At 44.4% G+C, this 24,722-nt stretch overlaps 1 protein-coding gene across 1 annotated transcript in view; it reads right to left on the bottom strand.

Annotated features, from left to right (window-relative positions):
• Nucleotides 1-1,868: 1,868 nt before the first annotated feature.
• LOC110533567 (VPS37D subunit of ESCRT-I) overlaps nt 1,869-24,722 on the bottom strand; it is a 41,771-nt gene continuing 18,917 nt past the window's right edge. The window contains exons 3-4 of the mRNA XM_021617907.2: nt 8,247-8,329; nt 1,869-2,853 (exon numbers count right to left, since the gene is read on the bottom strand). Of these exons, the coding sequence (XP_021473582.2) occupies nt 2,323-2,853; nt 8,247-8,329 (614 nt within the window). The 3' untranslated portion in view covers nt 1,869-2,322. The remainder of the gene's footprint in view (nt 2,854-8,246; nt 8,330-24,722) is intronic.

The following is a 24,722-nucleotide window of genomic DNA, read 5'->3' on the forward strand; positions in this document are numbered from 1 at the left end:
TGTTGAATGATGTAGGCCAAGCTTAAATAATGAGATCAATGAATTCATAGTAAGTGATGTAAGTATTGTAACGAATCATTGTTGTCTCTCATTTAGTTTGCTTCACCACACACAGCGCTGACTCTGTTTTTTTCTCCTCACGCAATCAGGTCACTGGCAGTTCAGTGTCCAGACATCCATACAAGTAGACATTTACCTACTGAGACGCCATGATCTTATTCGGAGCGGCCTGCCCCACTCATATTTTCATACGCCACACGCATTCATACTGAGACATTGCAGTGAAATACACAACAGGCAGAAAGGAGAAATTGACTTGACTTGAGTGTTATATAGTGCTCATTTTCAATGGAATACACACGGATACATTTTGACATACACTGGGCATTTTGTAGGCTTTTCATGTCAATAGTATTGTTTTTGGCTAGTGAATAACCACCACATTCAATTTGATGTACTGTAATTCACATTCCCATCCATTTTCAGGAAAGATGCATGAGTATTCAGTTACCTTGGAGGGAAGAGAAAGATACTATACTGGACAAAATGCTAAAAGCTTTAGTTGTGATCCTGAAACAAAATGGAAACCCCACATTGATATGTACACCATTCCCTTTCACAAAGACTTTCTGTGATAGCTTCTGTTTATTATCATTAGGCCTAATATCTGGGTTAGAATTCAAATCCACACTGTCACAAGTGTTAAAACACGAGTAACTTCAGTACTCCCAACATGAGCTGAAAGGCCTGGTAAACAATTAATGTGGACTAAATAAAGTCCTCTAATTCTAGGCCCTTAAGTCACTTATGAGCTCTGTACAATCTTATTGCCATAATAACATATTGAGGACATAGGGGAAGACTTGTTCGTGACCACAGTGAAGCCATGGTGGTTTCGCTCTGGCTTGCCCTGGCAGGCTTCTCCTATGAGAGGGCACAAGATCTGAGCTATAATGTTCACCCTCACCTTGGAGCCTTAAGCAATAAGGCCAGATGGGGTGTGGTATATGGCCAATATACCACGGCTAAGGGCTGTATCCAGGCACTCAGCGTTGTGTTGTGAATAAGAACAGCCCTTAGCCGTGGTATATTGGCCATACACCACACCCCATCTGGCCTTATTGCTTAATTATCCTATTTTCCCCAAAGTGCACAGTATATGCTGGACTGGTAGTAAGGAAATAAATAGTTTCATATTAAATCATAACAGTATGTGCTGTCTAATATCAGCCTGCAGAAGGTTGGCTTTCTCACTGAGATAAAATGTACATGCTCTCCTACTCAGTTGGGAGGAGAGCATGGTGCTTACAACACCAGGGTTGTGCGTTCAATTCCCATGGAAAAAAGTACAAAAAAATGTCTGTACACACTCTGGATAAAAACATTTGCTAAATTACTAAAATGTAAATGCAGTTTCTCATTTATCAGAATAAATAAACAGCCTTTGTTGCTGGTCATTTCAAATAGTAAATAATTTGCCGATGTGAATGCTTCAACACTGTTTGTGAAATAACACAAGAGTTTGGTGCTCTTCAATGTTTATTTGTGACGGTAATCAACTTCGGCTGAGAATCTTGGTGACCTTTCAGAAAATGTAGCCCTATTTGGGAGCCGGGCCAAAGATAACAATGACTGTGTTTCCCCATATCTACTCTTATTAATACTAACAAATCCATGTGACAACATCATTTTTTGAAGACCATCTGCACTAAATGTGCATTTGAAAAGGGAAGCTGCATAAACACTGCCACATATCGTGTTCTTGGTTAATCTTTGTGTTGCAATTTCAGAAAGATGGCTTGGAAATGGTTCCAAAGATGCATAAATATGACTATTGCTTGGATCGAACTATAAAACAAGTAACAACAAGGATTTAGGTTAATAATAAAAACCATGATTTGGACTTTATTGATCATCAGCAAAATGACACCAGGCCATTTCATAGAAGCCTTGCAATTCTCAGTCGGATGGATGGACAATGGGGTCCTTTATGACAAGCTGGAGACACTAGTCCATTTGTGACACTTCCTTATAGCTGTGCTTTACAACCCTGTGACGCCCTGGAAGTGTAACATTCAAATAAAAATGAAAACCATGCCCTGTTTCTCCTTCATTTACTCCCTTGCTTTCAACTAAACTTATTCCGTGCTTTATGGCTTCTGGTTATATCCCATTTTAGGTATGTTTACGTTTTGTGTCATGGATGGCGAACATATGTTTCAGATCAATTCCACAAAAGCTTCAAAAGCCATCTTTGCGTGCATGAGTCTGGTAGCCACTGTTTGGTTCCATGTCTAGAGACCTCTAGGGCCCATGCCTCAGTTATCGGTATGGAGGCTCAGGCTGGTGAGGGGCGGGCCTATAGAGCTGCTGTAACCGCATCGGTCTGGTTGACCAGCCTCCGGGTAACTGTCCAATGACCCGTAGGTTCACAGGATGCCCATGTCCAGAGAGCGGGGCACTGGGGCTCAGGATTTGGGTCTGGCCCGGCTGGGAGTCCAGTGGAGGTAGACTGGTGTGGGTCAGGGCAGATGGAGAGGTGGTGGAGGAGGATGGCAGGGGGAAGTGGGGAAGCAGGATGGCGGGGGTGAGGCCGTAGCGGAGCTGGAAGACCCGGGGCGGGCCCTGGGCCATGAAGCCGTTGTTCCGCTGGGGTTCCGGCTTCTCATCCCGCATCTTGTCCTCTCGCTCCTCTGGCTTTTTGGGTTTGCTGGAATTCCGTTTGGCTCGGTTGAGCTCCTGGATTTTCTCGGCCTGAGCACGGCGGATGTGGTAGCTCTTCCTGGAGCTTTGGAAGGAGTCCAGAAACCCCTCCAGGGGCACGTTCCCCTCCATGAACTTCTCCAGGAGGTCCTGCAAAGCAGAGGCCCACAAATAAATGGGTATCAGGAGACAGGAATTCAAAACAAAAGGATTCCCAACCCCTGGGAACAGTTCAAACACAGCCCCACATGTAAAAGTAGATTTCACATTAACTTATGTTTTTCCATTAATACAGTGTCCACCACACTTGCACTGGCACAGCCCTAGAATGATTGTAATCAGTCTGTAATCAGTCTGACTGGCAACTGTGCCCCCAGTCATGGGGAGCAGATGGAAGACCCGTCTAGCCCAGTATGGGGGGAGTGAATAATTCATGACAGTCTAGTCTGCACAGCCCACCTCCCCAAACACTCTAACCTCTGTCTGAGCACAGCCAATGGAAATGACTAAATTAACAGGCTACTGGCTACTCACACAAAAAAGGCTTGGGTCATTACTGTGTCTCTTCCATATCGGAGCAGCGCAAATGGTCCCCACAGTACCCCCAATTGCCCTGGACACTGTTTCTTTCTTCACAGTTGCCAGCTGTAGAGGGCTTGACATAATCAACACTATGATATTACCTTCAGCCTCTGGGGCTGAAATCTGGCGTCTTCAACAGGGAGCCGCTAAAGATAGTGTAGCGATACATAAAACCAAATGGTGTTAGTAGGCTGGAACACACAAAAGGACCCACCCTTAATGCCATACGTTAGAGAAATAGATTGTGTGAAATCCATCTAATAAACAAATGGCCTGAGGGTCGTCTATTTTTGAGAGACCCATGTTTTTTCAGTGCTGGCTAAGAGCCATCACTCAACACAGTCCTATTATGATGAGGGTCACCCAATCAATCAGGCTGACTGCTGCCCTAACAACTTTGAGTCATGGAGCCATCAATCGGGGTTGTGTGAGGTGGAGGAAGCACAGTTTATTTAAGTCTTTGTGCTGGACGGCCTTGCATGGATAAATCAAAACCTGAAGGAAGGATTGTGTGTGGGGGGGTAGTCTCTGGAAGCAAGCCTTTCTCTTGATGGGAACGTGCTGTATAGGACTGTAGTCTGTTCACAGTTATGCATTCGGTCACCTACTTAAAGGGTTTGTGAAATTAAGGATTATAAGGACCACTTGCTAATGGATCAAGCTCAATAAATGTGTTGCGCCATGTGTTCCTCGCCAAATAAAAATGTTTTATCACCTAGGACAGTGTCAAGGTTGCACAAATTTTCTGGTAAAAAATAACCTCACTCACAAGGGTAAAAACATACCGATATGTCTCTCTCAAATGTCAATATGCCTTGTATACTGTTGTTCAGGTTAGTTATCATTGTTTTAGTTCACAATGGAGCCCCTAGTTCCACTCTTCATACCCCTGATACCTCCTTTGACCCACCTCCCACACATGCGGTGACCTCACCCATTACAACCAGCATGTCCAGAGATACAACCTCTCTCATCATCACCCAGTGCCTGGGCTTACCTCCGCTGTACCCGCACCCCACCATACCCCTGTCTGCGCATTATGCCCTGAATATATTCTACCATGCCCAGAAACCTGCTCCTCTTATTCTCTGTCCCCAACGCTCTAGGCAACCAGTTTTGATAGCCTTTAGCCGCACCCTCATACTACTCCTTCTCTGTTCCGCGGGTGATGTGGAGGTAAACCCAGGCCCTGCATGTCCCCAGGCACCCTCATTTGTTGACTTCTGTGATCGAAAAAGCCTTGGTTTCATGCATGTCAACATCAGAAGCCTCCTCCCTAAGTTTGTTTTACTCACTGCTTTAGCACACTCTGCTAACCCTGATGTCCTTGCCGTGTCTGAATCCTGGCTCAGGAAGGCCACCAAAAATTCAGAGATTTCCATACCCAACTATAACATCTTCCGTCAAGATAGAACTGCCAAAGGGGGAGGAGTTGCAGTCTACTGCAGAGATAGCCTGCAAAGTAATGTCATACTCTCCAGGTCCATACCCAAACAGTTCGAACTACTAATTTTGAAAATTACTCTCTCCAGAAATAAGTCTCTCACTGTTGCCGCCTGCTACCGACCCCCCTCAGCTCCCAGCTGTGCCCTGGACACCATTTGTGAATTGATCGCCCCCCATCTAGCTTCAGAGTTTGTTCTGTTAGGTGGTAACATCAATAACGCAGCCACACCCCGAGTCCCCGCAGCTGTCACATTCAGAAATCAAAAGATGGTTTATTATTTAGTTTTAAAGCTCTGACAAAGGCCAAGCTAACAAGAAACACTTTTCAATGAGAAAACAAAAAACATACGATGCAATTATCTTGTTAATTTGAAGGAGAACAAAAACTACTTGGCCTGCTATTGAACACCACGCAGAAACATCGCTATTCGGCACCATTTAAGTAGCCCAGTTGTATTGTTTGGCTACTTGAAGAGAACTAGGGACTATTACTCGCAGCCCACCTCTTCCAATGCCGATATGCCAGATGAAGAGCCGAAATTAGCATAACATCCTGGCATTTAAGCATACTCGTTTTTAGAAAATTCACATACTATGCAACATTTTTATTTTCGCATACTGAAAATACGTCATGCGCGATGGCGTTGTTTCCTGCTATTCGTTCATTTCGGTACCGCATCCCCATATCTAATTGATCAGCTGTTGTGAAAGCCAAAAGTATTATGACATCCGTGCATTTTAAAGTATACTAGATTTTCGAAATGTCACATTCTATTAAACTTTATTTTCCCACATACTCAAACGGCCTCCTATTTAGGATGCAAATATGGGTATTCAGACATTGCCATCGTTTTTCCCCTTGGACATCATTGCAATACACGCGCATTGGAGCCAATGTGGAGCCGATAAGCAAATTTGCCTCAGCCAAATGTAGCCAGCCTATACATTTCAGACCGCATTGGGCCCACGTCGTGCCAATGTGGGCATGTTTGCTGGGTAGTGTATAGGTTGTAGTATCGAGCTGAAAGTACACTGAACAAAAATATAAACGCAACATGCAACAATTTAAAAGATTTTACTCAGTTACAGTCATAAGGAAATCAGTCAATTGAAATCAATTCAATCATCTATGGCCTGGGCAGGGTCGCAGCCATGGGTGGGCATAGGCCCCTACACTTGAGAGACAGATCCACCCATTCATTAGTCCCTAATCTATGGATTTCACATGAATGGGAATACAGATATGCATCTATTGATCACAGCTACCTTCTTTTTTTTTTAAAGGTAGGGGCGTGGATCAGAAAACCAGTTAGTATCTGGTGTGACCACCATTTGCCTCATGCAGCGTGACACATCTCCTTCACATAGACTTGATCAGGCTGTTGATTGTGTCCTATGGAATGTTGTCTGACTCCTCTTTCAATGGCTGTGCGAAGTTGCTGAATATTGTTGGAAACTGGAACATGGTGTCATACACGTTGATCCAGAGCATCCCAAACATGTGACATGTCTGGTGAATATGCAGGCCATGGAAGAACAGGGACATTTTTAGCTTCCAGGAATTGTGTACAGATCCTTCCGACATGGGGCCATGCATTATCATGCTGAAACACGAGGTGATGGCGGCAGATGAATGGTATGACAATGGGCCTCAGGATCTCATAACGGTATTTCTGTGCATTCAAATTGCCATCTATAAATTGTGTTCCTTGTCCGTAGCTTATGCCTGCCCATACCATAACCCCACCTCCACCATGGGGCATTCTGTTCACAACCTTGACATCAGCAAACCGCTCACCCACATGATGCCATACACGCTATGCTGTCTGCCATCTGCCCGGTACAGTTGAATCCGGGTTTAATCTGGGAAGAGCACCTTTCTCAAGTGTGCCAGTGGCCATCGAAGGTGGGCATTTGCCCACTGAAGTTGGTTACGACGCCGAACTGCAGTCAGGTCAAGGCCCTGGTGAGGACGACAAGCACGCAGATGAGCTTCCCTAAGACGGTTTATGGACTTGGTCTGCGGTTGTGAGGCCGGTTGGACGTACTGCCAAATTCTCTAAAACGACGTTGGAGGTGGTTTATGGTAGAGAAATTAACATTCAATTCTCTGGCAAGTTCTGGGGAATGTTCCAGCAGTCAGCATGCCAATTGCACGCGCCCTTAAAACTTGAGACATCTGTGGCACTGTGTTGTGTGACAAAACCGCCCATGTTAGAATAGTGCTTTATTGTCCCCAGCACAAGGTGCATCTATGTAATGATCATGCTGTTTAATCAGATTCTTGATATGCCACACCTGTCAAGTGAATAGATTATCTTGGCAAAGGAGAAAAGCTCTCTAACAGGGATGTAAACAACTTAGTGCACAAAATTTGAGAGAAATAAGCTTTTAGTGAATATTTCTGGGATCTGTTATTTTAGCTTGTGAAACATGGGACCAACACTTTACATATTGCATTTATATTTGTCTTAAGTGTAGTTATATTAAATTGAAGCTTTAGGTTACTGAGGTATTTACATTTTTCAGTAAACCGTGACGGTTAACCTGCAGTACGTATTAAAAAGTAGCTGAATATACATATACACATCTATGTAAATGTAGGCACATGCTATAATTCATCAAAGGTAGGCCTATATCTGTAAATCCACTCAACCATGTCAGTGTTTGAGTGTTACATTTCCCAGCACTGTAAACATTATCAATATTCCCTGTCTTCCTTCACGCACAGGTATTTGCGGAATATCACACGTACTAAGATGAAGTGTTAGGGGGGGTTCTGTGCTATGGCTCATGGTAAAGACCCTTGAGCAGGCTGTGTGGAATACAGAGTGCTATTAATGAAATGTGATGTGGACATACAGTATAGGCTAGGCTATGGGGGTTGGGGGAGGCCTTTCATTCTGGAGAGAGACAACTGAGGGCTGTCACATGACTCCTGCTCCATTGTGGCTACCCAGTTTCTCTTGGGATGCATGGGCTGTCGATTGATTTGAACAGTGATTACACTATTGCGCAGTCTAGGTGGACATTTTTGGAAATGGAGCGGATCATCCCCATGTATGGATTTCTGTTAACTGTCTGGTTGTCAATAACATTGTGTGTTTAATGCGCAAATTAACATTTGAAAGAACCTGTTCTTTTGAAATATAAAGGTCTAGGCAAATGCTCTCTTTCAGACTGTAGACATTTCTATTGAAATCGTGACCAGATAGATGTAGTATAGTGCACAGATTTTTTTTTTTTTTTTAATCTCACTTGAAAAAGGCAACCAGTACAGTGTGGATCATAACTCCTGCATTCTTGAATACTCAAGTGTGCATGAGTTTCATGGACTATTCCTAGAACAAGCTTAATCTGTCCGTCTTTACCGGAGTGCAGAATGAACAAAAGTGGCCTGGCTGTTGACTGGCATGGGAGCTTTTCAATTATACTACACTAGTGCTGATAATGCAAAGAACACACTCAGTGGTTTATGCTAAGACTAAACATTAGAGTTCAGGCTTTGGATTTACCTCGGACTGTTCCTCAGCACGCGCCACATCTTCCTGGAGAAGATTCTGTGCTGTCTGGAGGCTGTGCTTCTGTATGTCGGCCTCTGCAAGGACAAAGAAACATAATTTATTCACAGGGAATGACAGTGACAGAGGGAACAGTTAAGAAAAAGAGCCTACCAAAAGAGTGACTTATGACTAGCTCAAGACTGAGGGTGGTTTAGTCACTGAGAAACCAGGAGAGATTAAATCATTTAAAAACAAATAAGCTTTCAGGGAATGAACATTATTTCAAAATCGGACCTCTGAAATGAAAATGGTTGGCCCTGCCTTCAGCAAAATATATTTGACCTAAACCCTCTCTGAATGCTTGAAAAAAAACCAAGTGACCCTCCTTTATACCCCAAAATAATAATTAAAACAAAATGGATTGCAAAGAACATGTCTACCGTTTACCCTCACTTGTTGGACAGACCAGTGCCTTAAATATGCAGTTTTAGAAACTGTACTTCGTACTGTAAGCATTATATGGCAACGCAGGAATTCTGATACACAGGGCTGCAGGCCAGAAGGTTGTGGCTCATGGTAAAGATCCTTGAGCAGGCTGTGTGGAATATAGAGCGTTATTAATGGAATGTGATGTGGACATACAGTATAGGCTAGGCTATGGGGGGTTGGGGGAGGCCTTTCATTCTGGAGAGAGACAACTGAGGGCTGTCACATGACTCCTGCTCCATTGTGGCTCCCCGGTTTTTTATGAGATGCATGGGCTGTCGATTGATTAAATCTGAGACATCATTAGGAATCTGGGAATGGTACTTTGAAAAGTTAGGCCTACCTTAACCCAATGAGAGAAGGTCAAAAGTGATTCCCTAAAAGCTATCTGTGTTTAAACCTCTTCTATTGTACAGAAAGTCAATCAATCACATTTACAGTGGGGCAAAAACGTATTTAGTCAGCCACCAATTGTGCAAGTTCTCCCACTTAAAAAGATGAGAGAGGCCTGTAATTTTCATCATAGGTACACTTCAACTATGACAGACAAAATGAGAAAAAAAATCCAGAAAATCACATTGTAGGATTTTTAATGTGACCGGCGCAACCGGTTTTGGTTCCGTGTAAGGTGTATGTAAACTTCCAACTTCAACTGTATATACTGTACTCTATACCATCTATTGCGTATTGCCTATGCTGTACGGCCACCGCTCATCCATATATTTATATGTACATATTCTTATTAATTCCTTTACACCCGTGTGTATAAGGTAGTTGTTGTGAAATTGTTAGATTACTTGTTAGATTTTACTGCACGGTTGGAACTAGAAGCACAAGCATTACGCTACACTCACATTAACATCTGCTAACCATGTGTATGTGACCAATAAAATTGATCTGGATTTGATTTCATGTACAAAGCAGTACACGTTTTCTGTACTGCACAAAAATCCCCAGTAAATTACCCACCACCCTAATGTATGTATGAATGAGAAAGAAACCGTTTTTGCGGTGAGACAAACAGGAGACGTTGATCAGGAATAGATGACATCCATTGTAACATGACATCGTAGATGGCCTTTGCTGGACTCTGTTGTTGTTTCTGTAACTCCTGGTGCAGTTTCTTTAAGTCATCCACCCACTGCATAATGTCAGTGTCCAAAGGATCCTCAGCTGTCTTTCTCGGGGAGATGGGTCGGGGAGATGGGGTGGAGGTTGATGGAGTTGCATGGCAGAGGGCACAGATGCACCTGGACAGTGGGTTGGGTGTTGGTGAGAAGGGCCTAGGTGTTGGAGAGAGGTGCCGGACAGGTGATGAACCACGCTTGGGGGGATGATGAATCAAGGGGCGATGAACCACCTGTAGATGGGCCCCCATCTCCATCTCTGGACTGTCCAAAACATCACCGCCATCCAACAAGTACAAGCACATGGTGAATACATTAAAATACAATGCAAACAATCTTAAAATATCTCCATGGGCTCCATGGAGTTAAAATTGATTTCTCCTGACCCCTCCTGTCTCAGCCTCCAGTATTTATGCTGCAGTAGTTTATGTGTCGGGGTGCTAGGGTCAGTTTGTTATATCTGGAGTACTTCTCCTGTCCTATCCGGTGTCCTGTGTGAATTTAAGTATGCTCTCTCTAATTCTCTCTTTCTTTCTCTCTCTCGGAGGACCTGAGCCCTAGGACCATGCCTCAGGACTACCTAGCATGATGACTCCTTGCTGTCCCCAGTCCACCTGGCCGTGCTGCTGCTCCAGTTTCAACTGTTCTGCCTGTGATTATTATTATTTGACCATGCTGGTCATTTATTAACATTTGAACATCTTGTTATAATCTCCACCCAGCACTGCCAGAAGAGGACTGGCCACCCCACATAGTCTGGTTCCTCTCTAGGTTTCTTCCTAGGTTTTGGCCTTTCTAGGAAGTTTTTCCTAGCCACCGTGCTTCTACACCTGCATTGCTTGTTGTTTGGGGTTTTAGGCTGAGTTTCTGTACAGCACTTTGAGATATCAGCTGAAGGGCTATATAAATAAATTTGATTTGATAAACATCTCAATCTAATTAACACACACAACACACCGTCTGTTTTCTGATGTTTGAACTTGCCATCATTATTATAACACAAGCATTGAATATTTCCCACTCACAGTTTCCCCCATCCAGAAAAGAGCTGATGTCATATGTTCTAACTAGATCTGCTAAACATAAGATCACAAACACCCACACACATAATGTACAAAAGGACTCGGCTGCATAACGACTATACTGTATCTGGCATATCGGTGTCTGTCTGACGATGTTTCACATGAACACAATCTAGTTGTCTGAGAATCGGTGGGACATACACCACCAGCAGCCCCACTCCTCTTACCAAATTCACTTTTCAGATTGTGAACATACCAGTTCCGAATCTTTCTACATGTTTCTTTGATATCAGTATCGGTGTTCAAATTCTGTGATATCTCCCCCCAGCTGTTGACTTTTGCTGGCTTGTCCGAATATAACCGCATCTAAGGGTTGTAAAGGTTCTCGTATTGCCTCATCAACTCGCACAGACGCTCCTCCAAACTGGACATAGACAAAATTGCACTTAGCAAATCTCAAATTAAAAAGCATAAAAAAGGAAGCTTGCAAGTAGTAGAAGTGAGGTAGCAGACCATCTCTTCTGTGTTTACACCAGAAGGGATACCGGAAAATATATGACGTAGACACAGGGACGGGACTTACATTGCAAAACTAACTTAATACTGCCCCTCAGTATTCGCAAGGAATGATACGTCGGGTCTCAATTTCCAGGTATTACAAGGAACTGCCTCTTTTGTGGTGAAAAACGACACTGCAACACTGCGCTACGTCCCGTTGTCCCGTTTTTAAACATTTAAAAACATTGAGGTTTTCTCAAATGAAGAAAAACCTCTAGCTCTTCTCTCTCAGCCTGTCAACACAAGAAAGAGGCATCCTCATACAGCAAGGCTCCACTACCATTGAATAATGTTTGCAGTGTCATCGGTAGGCCCCGGGGCAGGGGAATAAGGCAAACACAATCTATTAGCTCAACCCAGCTGATGAAAAATGGGGGCTTGTCCCTTGAAGTGTAGCTTTGCTGTTACTATGGAAACGTGTCATCATATTAACGTGCCCTCATTTGTTTACGGCCGCAGGGTAGTAAGTCGCCCAGGCAAGTTGGCCAGCGTAACCGTGGAGCAAAGAAAGGTCACGGTGATGACACTATCTTTCTGCACCACGGAGAGAAGCCCCCACCCTTGTATCTGGACAGATGGAGCTAAAAATGCAGGATATGCAAAGACCAGCCCAACAGCTGTGGCAAACAGGCCTACTATTATTCAACAAATGCATAATAGCTAATTGTACACAGATCTCCTTGTTTGTCCAGCCAATTAGTGGTGTTTTCAGCATAGTTTTAGTTGAACATGTCTCCACAAGATGTTCCCTTTAACATGTCACTTCAGTTGACCTATGATAATGGATTTAGCATGCTAATGATTTATACAGAGCACCACAGGCAGTGTTCACACAAAAACAACAAACCATAGTAAACATTCCAATAACAAGCCCATGACAACTCTACACCTACGCCTCCGTTCATGTCTCCATTGCCTGAACATGAATAATCCAAACCAACATTAAAGCCTCTTCTGGCAAGAGCTGTGTGAACATGTACCTTCAAATACGAACCAGAGAACCATGCATGTGGGAAATGGTGAGGCGTGTCACGTGCATGACCTGTGCTACAGATGTTGGGGTGTAATGGGAGGAGACAGACATCCAAACACTACAGGAGCAGCTGCATGTGACCTACATTGAGGGCAGAAATAATTCAGCAGGCCTGAAGGCTAACTGGCTAACACAATAGCACTAGCGGTAGCGGGTCCACCTCTGGGGAAAATGGGGGGGGGGGACAACACCACCCCATCCTCTGGGAGTGGCGGTTGGCGTGCTGACACCCACAGCAGAGGATTTAGGATTTTGCACATTTGAAAAATAGTATGTAGTACATTCCAAACACTTCCTTGGACTCCTTCAGTAAAACATACAGTATAAAGGTCTGTTCTCCAAGCAAGCCAACAGAAAGAAGACCGATTTTATGATTGAACTGCAGCTGACATTGTCTCTTGTCAATGGCTATTAGATAGCATTACTGCTGACTGGTATGCCTGCAGCACTGCATATAGACACCAATGCAAGGACCAGGCTGTATCACATTTGACTGTAATTGGGGGGCCCATAGTGCGGTGCACAATTTGCCCAGCATCGTCCTGGTTTGACCGGGGTAGGCCGTCATTGTAAATAAGAATGTGTTCTTGCCTAGTTAAATAAAAATAAAAGGACATGTGTCCACAGCAATTAACTTTTTCCAATGGTAGTGTCCTATCAAATTAATATGGGAATTCATATTAAGACGTCTAACGTGGAAGTTCATACTGTTGTATACTGATGCTACGCAAATAGGTCATAGTATCACAGATGGGGTGTCGCAGGGCTTGGTGTATTAGAGCCCTCAAATTAGCCAGTGGGTCAGCAGTAAATTATAACTCTGCAGGACCCTGGCCTGGTTTAGATGCCTACATAGCACAACATGTCTTCTCTCTCAAATTAGGTCAGGATGAAAAAGACAAAGCACGCAAGCTCCTAGACCATTTTATTCAGCGAAATGAAAGCCCTCTCCCCCAGACACACGCACACACTCTTCCTGTCATAACAGTGGGTGTTCTCTTTGGTATGTGGAGATACTGTAAATACTGCGGTCTGATGCTGCTCCTCTTGAATGGGGATGATAAAATGAGCTTGATGGGCTTCACACAAAGAGACACACAGTGATGTTTCCTGAATGTGTCACCCTGTCTCTTTGCAATGTTTCAAGCTTTTTATAACATAAAGGCACTGTGCTGACATCTGCTATGCCTCCCTCTGACAAGTTTGGTAGAGTTCCCAGAAATCTTTTAGGATGTAGATGAGGCGGATAAAATGCATACCTGGGGCCTCATTTATAAACTGTACGTACAGTTGAAGTCAGAAGTTTACATACACCTTAGCCAAATACAAGTGAACTCAGTTTTTCACAATTCCTGACATTTAATCCTAGTAAAAATTCCCTGTCTTAGGTCAGTTAGGATCACCACTTAATTTTAAGAATGAAAAAAAAAAAATAATAATAGAGAGAATGATTTATTTCAGCTTTTATTTCTTTCATCACATTCCCAGTGTGACGATCGTCTGAAGAAGTAGACCAAGGTGCAGCGTGGTAAGTGTTCATGATCTTTAATACTCAGAACACCAAACAAAAACAACAAAAGGAATAACGAACGTCACGTTCTGCCGGCTTCACAGAGCTAACAAAAAACAAGATCCCACCAACAGGCTACCTCAGTATGATTCCCAATCAGAGACAACGATAGACAGCTGCCTCTGATTGGGAACCACACTCTGCCAAAACCAAAGAAATACAAAACATAGAATGCCCACCCCACATCACACCCTGACCTCATCAAATAGAGAAATGAAACGGCTCTCTAAGGTCAGGGCGTGACAGTATCCCCCCTCCCCGCCAAAGGTGCGGACTCCCGGCCGCAAACCTGAATCTATAGGGGAGGCTCCGGTAGGGCATCTATCCTTGGTGGGGGCTCCGGTTCGGGGCGAGGGTCCCCAGTTCCGGTTCCCCCCAACTTGGTGGCACCTCTGATGCGGGGACCCTCGTCGCCGGCCCCGGACTGGGGACCCTTGCCGCAGGCCCCGGACTGGGGACCCTTGCCGCAGGCCCCGGACTGGGGACCATCGCCGCAGGCTCCGGACTGGAGACCGTCGCCGCAGGCTCCGGACTAGTGACCGTCGCCGCAGGCTCCGGACTGGAGACCGTCGCTGCAGGCTCCGGACTAGTGACCGTCGCTGCAGGCTCCGGACTGGAGACCGTCGCTGCAGGCGTCGGACTAGTGACTGTTGCTGCAGGCTCCGGACTGGGGACCATCGCTGGAGGCTCCGGACTAGGGACCGTCGCTGGCGGCTCCGGACTGGAGACCGTCGCTGGAGGCTCCGTGCCATGGATCCTTACTGCAGGCTCTGGGCCATGGATCATCACTGGAGGCTTCGTGCCATGGATCATCACTGGAGGATTCCGTACTGGAGTTCTGGAGCGTAGAGCTGGTTCCAAAGAGTACAATCTTTGTACCCATGTGCAGTTGCAAACCGTAGTCTAGCTTTTTTATGCCGATTTTGGAGCTGTGGCTTCTTCCTTGCCTTTCAGGTTATGTCGATATAGGACTTGTTTTACTGTGGATATAGATACTTTTGGGCCTGTTTCCTCCAGCATCTTCACAAGGTCCTTTGCTTATGTTCTGGAATTTATTTGCACTTTTCGCACCAAAGTACGTTCATCTCTAGGGGACAGAACGCGTCTCCTTCCTGAGCGGTATGGCGGCTCTGTGGTCCCATGGTGTTTATTCTTGCGTACTATTGTTTGTACAGATGAACGTGGTACCTTCAGGTGTTTGGAAAATGCTCCCAAGGATGAACCATACTTGTGGAGGTCTACAATTATTTTCTGAGGTCTTGGCTGATTTCTTTTGATTTTCCCATGATGTCAAGCAAAGAGGCACGATGTTTGAAGGTAGGCCTTGAAATACATCCACAGGTACACCTCCACTTGACTCAAATTATGTCAATTAGCCTATCAGAAGCTTCTAAAGCCATGACATCATTTTCTGGAATTGTACAAGTTGTTTACAGGCACAGTCAACTTAGTGTATGTAAACTTCTGACCCACTAGAATTGTGATACAGTGAATTATAAGTGAAATAATTTGTCTGTAAACAATTGTTGGAAAAATTACTTGTGTCATGCAGAAAGTAGATGTCCTAACCGACTTGCCAAAACTATAGTTTGTTAACAAGAAATTTGTGGAGTGGTTGAAAAACGAGTTTTAATGACTCCAACCTAAGTGTATGTAATCTTCCAACTTCAACTGTATATATATATAATTATCCCAAAAATATATGGGGGATTGGAAATGATGCAGACAATTACATTGATGGAAGCAACAATCTATCCGCTATTGTCACGTTCGTCGTAACGATGAGACCAAGGCGCAGCGTGATTTGAATACATTCTTCTTTATATACGAAGACCACTAAACAAACTAACAAAATGAACGTGATGCTAATAATAACGAGTGCTGACATGCAACTACACAGACAATAACCCACAAAACCAAAATGGAAAATGGCAACCTAAATAGGATACCCAATCAGAGACAACGATAAACTGCTGTCCCTGATTGGGAACCAATTCAGGCCACCATAGACCTACATTTACCTAGACAATATCAGCCGACGCTTGGCATTGCGCATGGTGGAGTGGTGTAAAGCTCACCACCACATCTGCTAACCATGTGTATGTGATCAATAACATTTTATTTTATTTAACCTTTGGACTCAGTGGAAACACGTTCTCTGGAGTGATGATTCACGCAGTCTTTACTGTTTACTGTTTCAGCATCACAATGCCCTGTGCACAAGTGAGGTCCATACAGAAATGGTTTGTCGAGATCATTGTGGAAGAACTTGACTGGCCTTCACAGAGCCCTGACCTCAACGAAACACCTTTAGGATGAATTGGAACACAGACTGCGAGCCAGGCCTAATCACCCAACATCAGTGCCTGACCTCACTAATGCTCTTGTGGTTGAATAGAAGCAAGTCCCCATAGCAATGTTATAACATCTAGTGGAAAGCCTTCCCAGAAGAGTTGAGGCTGTTATAGCAGCAATGGTGGGACCAACTCCATATTAATGCCTATGATTTTGGAATGAGTTGTTTGATGAGCAGGTGTCCACATACATACTTTTGGTAATGTAGTGTGTTACTACTGTAGCTTACTGTAATTGAAATTTGTTTTGACTAGCCTAGACAATGTTTCATAATTCGCAGGGGGAAAAGGTTGGGGGGAAAGTCAAAGCAAAACATTGTTGAATTCAAACGTTCTCTTTCATTAACTGTCACATACCTTTGCCAAATACAGCATCAATTACTGCAAAAAAAAGACAATTCTGACAACACAGTGAATAGACCAGTAGCTTATGCAATATAGTTGACAGTATGTGTAACGGTTTTCTTTAGGTGAAGGAGAGTCGGACCAAAATGCAGCGTTGTGATGATTCATGTTTGTTTAATAAAGGAAAAACTATACATGAATAAACTGCAAAATAATGAAAGGCGAAAACCTAAACAGTCCTTTCTGGTGCAAACACAGAGACAGGAACAATCACCCACAAAAACCCAACACCAAACAGGCTACCTAAATATGGTTCCCAATCAGAGACAATGACTAACACCTGCCTCTGATTGAGAACCATATCAGGCCAGACATAGAAATAGACAAACAAGACATCCAACATAGAATGCCCACCCAGCTCACGTCCTGACCAACACTAAAACAAGGAAAACACACACGAACGATGGTCAGAACGTGACAGTATGCCTATGGGTGGGTTACAGTATTGTTGTGTAATAGGAGCGCAACATCATCAACTTTATCTCAGAGCCTATACCAAAGCAGGATATAGAAACACAACAATCTATTGATGAACAAAATATTGAACAACAATTCGTCCTCTTGCATAGAAGTGTGGGCTGTAGCCTACTTTTAAATTGTTTCCAATATGCAATCAATCTTTCAGAATGCATGGACAGGCACTCACTATAGGCAGCATGCATGTTTAGTTGGAAAAGTTCACAGTAAAATATCTAAATGTTCACCCAAACCTCTGCAGAAATGTGATCAAATATGCCATTGCTCTTTCTTTTACAAACTGCAGTGGTCCAATTCCAATAGTGCCAAATTATACAGAAAATAGACGGTGTTATTGTCACCATAAAAGGTGAATGGAGGGTGTTTTCCAGGCAAAGTTTTAATGCTTGTTCACATGTAACAGATGTCCAGCAAAGACAAGAAGACTGGTCTCGGCACCAGTGTAACTCTTGCGTTATGTTTTTAAAGAAAGGATTGTCCAGCCAGCGATCCCAGTTGATTGGTGTTTATTCTGACGATGGACACAAGGAAGCACATTAGATGTGCAGGAGAACAGTATGTTGATGGCTGTAGATTCTTGATTTGGCAGGTAGCCTAGCGGTTAAGGTGTTGGGCCAAAAACCAAAAGTTTGTTGGTTCAAATCCCAGAGCAGACTCAATGAAAAATGTGCCCTTGAGCAAGGCACTTAACTCTAATTGCACCTGTAAGTCGCTGTGGATAAGAGCGTCTGTTAAATGACTATATATGAAATGTAGTGTGAAAATCATTGTGAATTAGCAGGGAGTTATTGCGGCCATTACAATTAGAGCATGCAAGCTAAATATTCAGTCATGTCAAAGTGGAAGAAAAATTCTAACATTTATTTAAATGTTTTATTTATTTATTATATCTTGATTAGATTAACCCCGAGTGAATACATGTTAGAATCAACATTGGCAGAGATTACAGCTGTGAGTCTTTCTGGGTAACTCTCTAAGAGCTTTCCACACCTGGATTGCGCAACATTTGCCCATTTTATACTTTTTCATGCTCTGTCAATTTGCTTGTTGATCATTGCTAAACTATTTTCAGGTCTTGCCATAGATTTTCAATCAGATTTAAGTCAAAACGTTAACTTAGTCACTCAGTTGGTAACCAACTCCAGTGTAGATTTGGCCTTGTGTTTTAGGTTATTGTCCCGCTGAAAGGTGAATTTATCTCCCAGTGGAAAGCAAACTGAACCAGGTTTTCCAGCCATTAAACTCTGTATCTGTTTTAGTCACCATTGGCCTCATGGTGAAATCCCTGAGCGGTTTCCTTCCTCTCTGATAACTGAGTTAGGAGGGACGCCTGTATCTTTGCAGTGACTGGGTGTATTGATACACCATCCAAAGTGTAATTTCACCATGCTCAAAGGGATATTCAATGTCTGCTTTTTTTTATTTTACCCATCTATCAATAGGTGCCCTTCTTTGCAAGGGATTGGAAAACCTCCCTGGTCTTTGTGGTTGAATCTGTGTTTGAAATTCACTGCTCGACTGAGGGACCTTACAGAAAATTGTATGTGTGGGGTACAGAGATAAGGTAGTCATTCAAAAAGCATGTTAAAAACTATTATTTAACACATAGTCCATGCAACTTATTATGTGAATTGTTAAGCAAATGTTTTACTCCTGAACGTGTTTAGGTTTACCATAACAAATCAGTGGAGACTCCTGTCACGACTACCGCCGAAGTCGGTCCCTCTCCTTGTTCGGGTGGCATTCTGATTTACACCTGATTTACATCCCCTCATTACTCTATGTGTATATTATCCTCTGTTCCCCCATGTCTGTGTGTGGTTTTGTTTGTTCGTTACGTGTGTGACGCTACAGGCTGGTTTTGCACCGGGTTTTTGTTAACCCGTGGTTTTGTTATTTTGTACCATGTTGTGGGCCAGAGTGTTGACGCAGTTGCGTCCGGCTGTTTTCCTCTGCCTGATTAGAGTGTGCCTGTTCACTCATCTCTGCTCTCCTGCACCTGACTTCCTTTGACCAGTTGCGCACACTCTGACAGCTCCTCAGAGGAGGAAGGGGAGGACCATCCTCCTCAGTAAATTTCATATATTTTTTAATAGTGAAACATTTCAAAAGTTATCCTTTATAGATAAAACTATACTAAATATATTCACGTCACCAAATAATTTATTAAAACACATTGTTTTGCAATGAAGGTCTCCAGTAGCCTCAACAGCACTCTGTAGGGTAGCAGCATGGTGTAGCCAGAGGACAGCTAGTTTCCATCCCCCTCTGGGTACACTGACTACAAAACCTAGGAGACTCATGGTTCTCACCCCCTTCCTTAGACTTACACAGTAATTATGACAACTTCTGGAGGATGTCCTCTAACCTATCAGAGTTCTTGCAGCATGAACTGAAATGTTGTCCACCCAATCAAAGAATCAGAGAATGAATCTAGTACTAAAGTACATTTACATTTAATCTAGTACATTTATGCAGTGCATAAAAAGTGGGGAGTAGTTAATAGTTGAACAGTTTTGAACAAATGTATTCGTTTAAAAATGAAAAAGCCAGAGAGAGAGAGCTAGCTATATTTAGTTGTTTTTTTTACTTTCACTTAGCTATGCAGCTAACTAGTTCACCCTACTCAAACACCCAGCTCAAACAGAAAGTGATGCTATGTTTGCTAGGTGGTTATTGTCACACCCTGGTCAAAGTATTTTGTGTTTATCTTTATTTATTTGGTCAGGCCAGGGTGTGGCATGGGTTTTTGTATGTGGTGTGTATGTATGGGGATTGTAGCTAGTGGGGTGTTCTAGCTAAGTCTATGGCTGTCTGAAGTGGTTCTCAATCAGAGGCAGGTGTTTATCGTTGTCTCTGATTGGGAACCATATTTAGGCAGCCATATTCTTTGAATTTGTCGTGGGTGATTGTCCTTAGTGTCATTGTTCTGTGTTAGGTTACACAAGTATAGGCTGTTTCGGTTTTTGTTAAGTTTATTGTTTTGGTAGTGTTTGTGTTTAGTGTGTTACTTCATTAAACATGGATTGCAATAGACACGCCGCATTTTGGTCCGACTCTCCTTCTCATCAAGAATACCGTTACAGAATCACCCACCACAAAGGGACCAAGCAGCGTGTCAACAGGCAGGAACAGCCCAAAGTGGAGTACAGTATGGACTATACTTCTTGGGAGGAGATAGACAGGTGGGCGGTCGACCCAGGGAGAGTGCCGGAGCCCGCCTGGGATTCGATGGAGCAGTGCGCGGAAGGATATAGGAGAATGGAGTTTGCGAAGCAAGCAAGGCGGCGCGGACGGAGGCCCCATAGTCAGCCCCAAAAATTTATTGGGGGGGGGGCTCAGGGAGAGTGTGGCAGAGTCAGGAGCCAGACCTGAGCCAACTCTCCCTGTTTATCGTGAGGAGCCAAGGAGGAGACCAGAGCCGGTGTTGGAGGTGAGCGAAACAGAGACTGTAGGAGTTAATGGGGAAATTGGAGGAGAGAGAAATGAGGGAGTTGCTGTGTTGGTGTTTTAAACATGGAATTCGCCCGACGGAGCGTGTTGGGGATTTGATGGCACCTGGGTCAGCGCTCCATACTCGTCCTGAGGTGCGTGTTAGTCGGCTGGTGAAGATGGTGCCAGTCTCACGTACCAGGCCTCCTGTGCACCTCCCTAGCCTTGCACGTCCTGTGCCAGCACCGCTCTCAAGATCTCCAGTACGCCTTCACGGTCTAACCCATCCTGTGCCACCTCCACACCCCAGCCCTCCGGTAGCAGCTCCCCGCACCAGGCTTCCTGTGCGTGTCCTCGGCCCAGTACCACCAGTGCCAGCACCACGCATCAGGCCTACAGTGCGCCTCGCCTGTCCAGCGCTGTCGGAGCCCTCCTCCTCTCCAGCGCTGTCGGAGTCTCCCGCCTGTTTAGCGCTGTTAGAGCCTTCCTTCTCTACAGCGCTGCCGGAGTCTCCCGCCTGTTCAGAACTGCCAGTTAGCATAGAGCTGCCAGTTAGCATAGAGCTGCCAGTTTGCATGGAGCTGCCAGTCTGCAAGGAGCTGCCAGTCTGCAAGGAGCTGCCAGTCTGCATAGAGCTGCCAGTCTGCAAGGAGCTGCCAGTCTGCAAGGAGCCGCCAGAGCTGCCTGTCTGCAGGATGCCGCCAAAGCTGCCAGTCTGCAAGGAGCCGCCAGAGCTGCCAGTCTGCAAGGAGCCGCCAGAGCTGCCAGTCTGCATGGAGCAGCCAGGGCCGCCAGTCAGCATGGAGCAGCCAGGGCCGCCAGTCAGCATGGAGCAGCCAGGGCCGCCAGTCAGCATGGAGCAGCCAGGGCCGCCAGTCAGCATGGAGCAGCCAGTCAGCATGGAGCAGCCAGTCAGCATGGAGCAGCCAGAGCAGCCAGTCAGCATGGAGCAGCCAGAGCTGCCAGTCAGCATGGAGCAGCCAGTCAGCATGGAGCAGCCAGAGCTGCCAGTCAGCATGGAGCAGCCAGTCAGCATGGAGCAGCCAGAGCTGCCAGTCATCATGGAGCAGCCAGTCAGCATGGAGCAGCCAGAGCTGCCAGTCGACCAGACTCTTCCAGATCTGCCAGTCGACCAGACTCTTCCAGATCTGCCAGTCGACCAGACTCTTCCAGATCTGCCAGTCGACCAGACTCTTCCAGATCTGCCAGTCGACCAGACTCTTCCAGATCTGCCAGTCGACCAGACTCTTCCAGATCTGCCAGTCGACCAGACTCTTCCAGATCTGCCAGTCGACCAGACTCTTCCAGATCTGCCATTCAGCCAGGATCTGCCAGTCAGCCAGGATCTGGTAGATTCATCAACCTGCCTGAGCTTCCTCTCAGTCCCGAGCTGCCCCTCAGTCCCGATCTGCTCCTCAGTCCAGTGGGGTTCTGGGTGAGGACTACTAGGCCATGGTCGGCGGCGAGGGTGGACTATCCAGGGACGCGAGGAGAAGGGACTAAGACATTGATTGAGTGGGGTCCACGTCCCGCGCCGGAGCCGCCACCATGGACAGACGCCCACCCGGACCCTCCCTATTGTTTTGAGGTGCGTTCGGGAGTCCGCACCTTAGGGGGGGGGTTCTGTCACACCCTGGTCAAAGTATTTTGTGTTTATCTTTATTTATTTGGTCAGGCCAGGGTGTGGCATGGGTTTTTGTATGTGGTGTGTATGTATGGGGATTGTAGCTAGTGGGGTGTTCTAGCTAAGTCTATGGCTGTCTGAAGTGGTTCTCAATCAGAGGCAGGTGTTTATCGTTGTCTCTGATTGGGAACCATATTTAGGCAGCCATATTCTTTGAGTTTGTCGTGGGTGATTGTCCTTAGTGTCCTGATGTCATTGTTCTGTGTTAGGTTACACAAGTATAGGCTGTTTCGGTTTTCGTTAAGTTTATTGTTTTGGTAGTGTTTGTGTTTAGTGTGTTACTTAAACATGGATTGCAATAGACACGCCGCATTTTGGTCCGACTCTCCTTCTCATCAAGAATACCGTTACAGTTATGGCCATTCAACACTAGAACTCTTCCAAGTAAAGGTAACATTTTGGTTTTATTAACCTTTCTAGGGCAGGCTAGCGGAACCCCTCGACAACATTCAGGTGAAAAGGCAGCACACAGAATTCAAAAATATTTTTTTGAAATATGTAACTTTAACACACATCACACATTAACAAGTCCAATACAGCAAATGAAAGATAAACATCTTGTTAATCTACCCATCATGTCCAATTTCAAAAATGCTTTACAGCGAAAGCACAACATATGATTTATGTTAGGTCATAGCCAAGTCAAAAAAACACACAGCCATTTTTCCAGCCAAAGATAGGAGTCACAAAAAGCAGAAATATAGATGACTTACAGAAAACGTCTGACCTCTGTCATTGCCAACAAAGGGTATATAACAAAGTATTGAGATAAACTTTTGTTATTGACCAAATACTTATTTTCCACCATAATTTGCAAATAAATTCATAAAAAATCCTACAGTGTGATTTTCTGGATTTTTTTTCTCATTTTGTCTGTCATAGTTGAAGTGTACCTATGATGAAAATTACAGGCCTCTGTCATCTTTTAAAGTGGGAGAACTTGCACAATTGGTGGCTGACTAAATACTATTTTGCCCCACTGTAAATACATATTTCTGAGGTGTCAAGTGGACACATAACCCACCATGTTACACACACGCACAGCAGTTTTACAACAGGTCTGTAACGGAAAACATGCGTAGCCTATGTATGGCATGCGCCAAGTTTATACATCTCAATATACAGTGCTAGCACTCCGGATTGGAGCCGAGTGGCTTCATCTTTACTTTACCACAGTCTGACAATAGCAACACCGTTAGCATCTTCTAGTGCCTTCAGCAGCTAACGATAACTGTTTCCCTACATCAGCAAAAAATAACATGAGAATTCAAAACACAAATCTAGCAAGATTGATTACAACTTCAGGCGAGTTGAAAGGTGAAGGATATTTTCTCTAGATATCTTCCAACAATGTGTGCTTTCACAGCTCACCACTCTATCACATTTGTTGGGCATTTTTATTTTCTCCTTACAGCTCCCCAAATAATTAGACATCGAGCAAATTATTTCACAATCTCTTTATGACAACAATACAGCAGGCTTACACTGTGAGGTAATGGAGGTAAAGCTCCTTACATAGGCCAATGCTAACATGTTTAATTAGGCCAATGCTAACATGTTTAATTAGGCTAATGCTAACATGTTTAATTAGCCCCCCCCCCCCTATGGGAAGAATTTAGTTAAATATGGTTGCGGGCAAAAAAAAATCCTTGTTCAGACCACTGAAGGTCTCCTCATGCTGCAGAGATTACTCTCTCTCTTGTACAATGCTGTGTGTGTGTGTGTGTGTGAAACTATGGGTACACAATTCCCATTGGAATGTGCAATGTTGAGAAACTGTTTTCCATTTGTTACATAACTACTTTATGTATCATTTGTTACACATAAGCGAGGGCTGTCTTTGTCTATCTGGCAGTTGTGGTTTGATTCCCAGGGGGATTGAGTACAAAAGCCTGCAAAGGGCCCCATTCTCCCCCCATGTGGTAAGGTCTGTGTAAGGGGAGTTCAGTAGTCTTAATCCAGCTTTGATAACTACCCCCACCAACACACATACCGAAATGAAACTGACTTAATTACTGACTCCCACCAGTCACAGTGCAATCTCACACCCTAGCACTAAAGTGGCTGGCTTCCAATCAGTCTGAAGCCGTGGGAGTGTAAGCGGCCAATAAAATCCTTGCGCTTCATGGTCACTCAGAGAAGTGGGCTTTGTTTGTCTTGGTGCTTCTTTTCACGTTTGCATGTATAATGACCTGATTTATTGTAATAGTTCCAGATGTATCTCAAGTCACACTGAAAGATATCTGTGGGTGGGAAGAGCCCACGTTGTAGATAGATCAGGGGGGCATACTTTTCTGCAGCAGTCCCATTCTGTGTACATTCAATGTGGGCGGAAGCATC

Source organism: Oncorhynchus mykiss, chromosome 10, assembly GCF_013265735.2.
Source record: "Oncorhynchus mykiss isolate Arlee chromosome 10, USDA_OmykA_1.1, whole genome shotgun sequence".
NCBI classification, from domain to species: domain Eukaryota; kingdom Metazoa; phylum Chordata; class Actinopteri; order Salmoniformes; family Salmonidae; genus Oncorhynchus; species Oncorhynchus mykiss.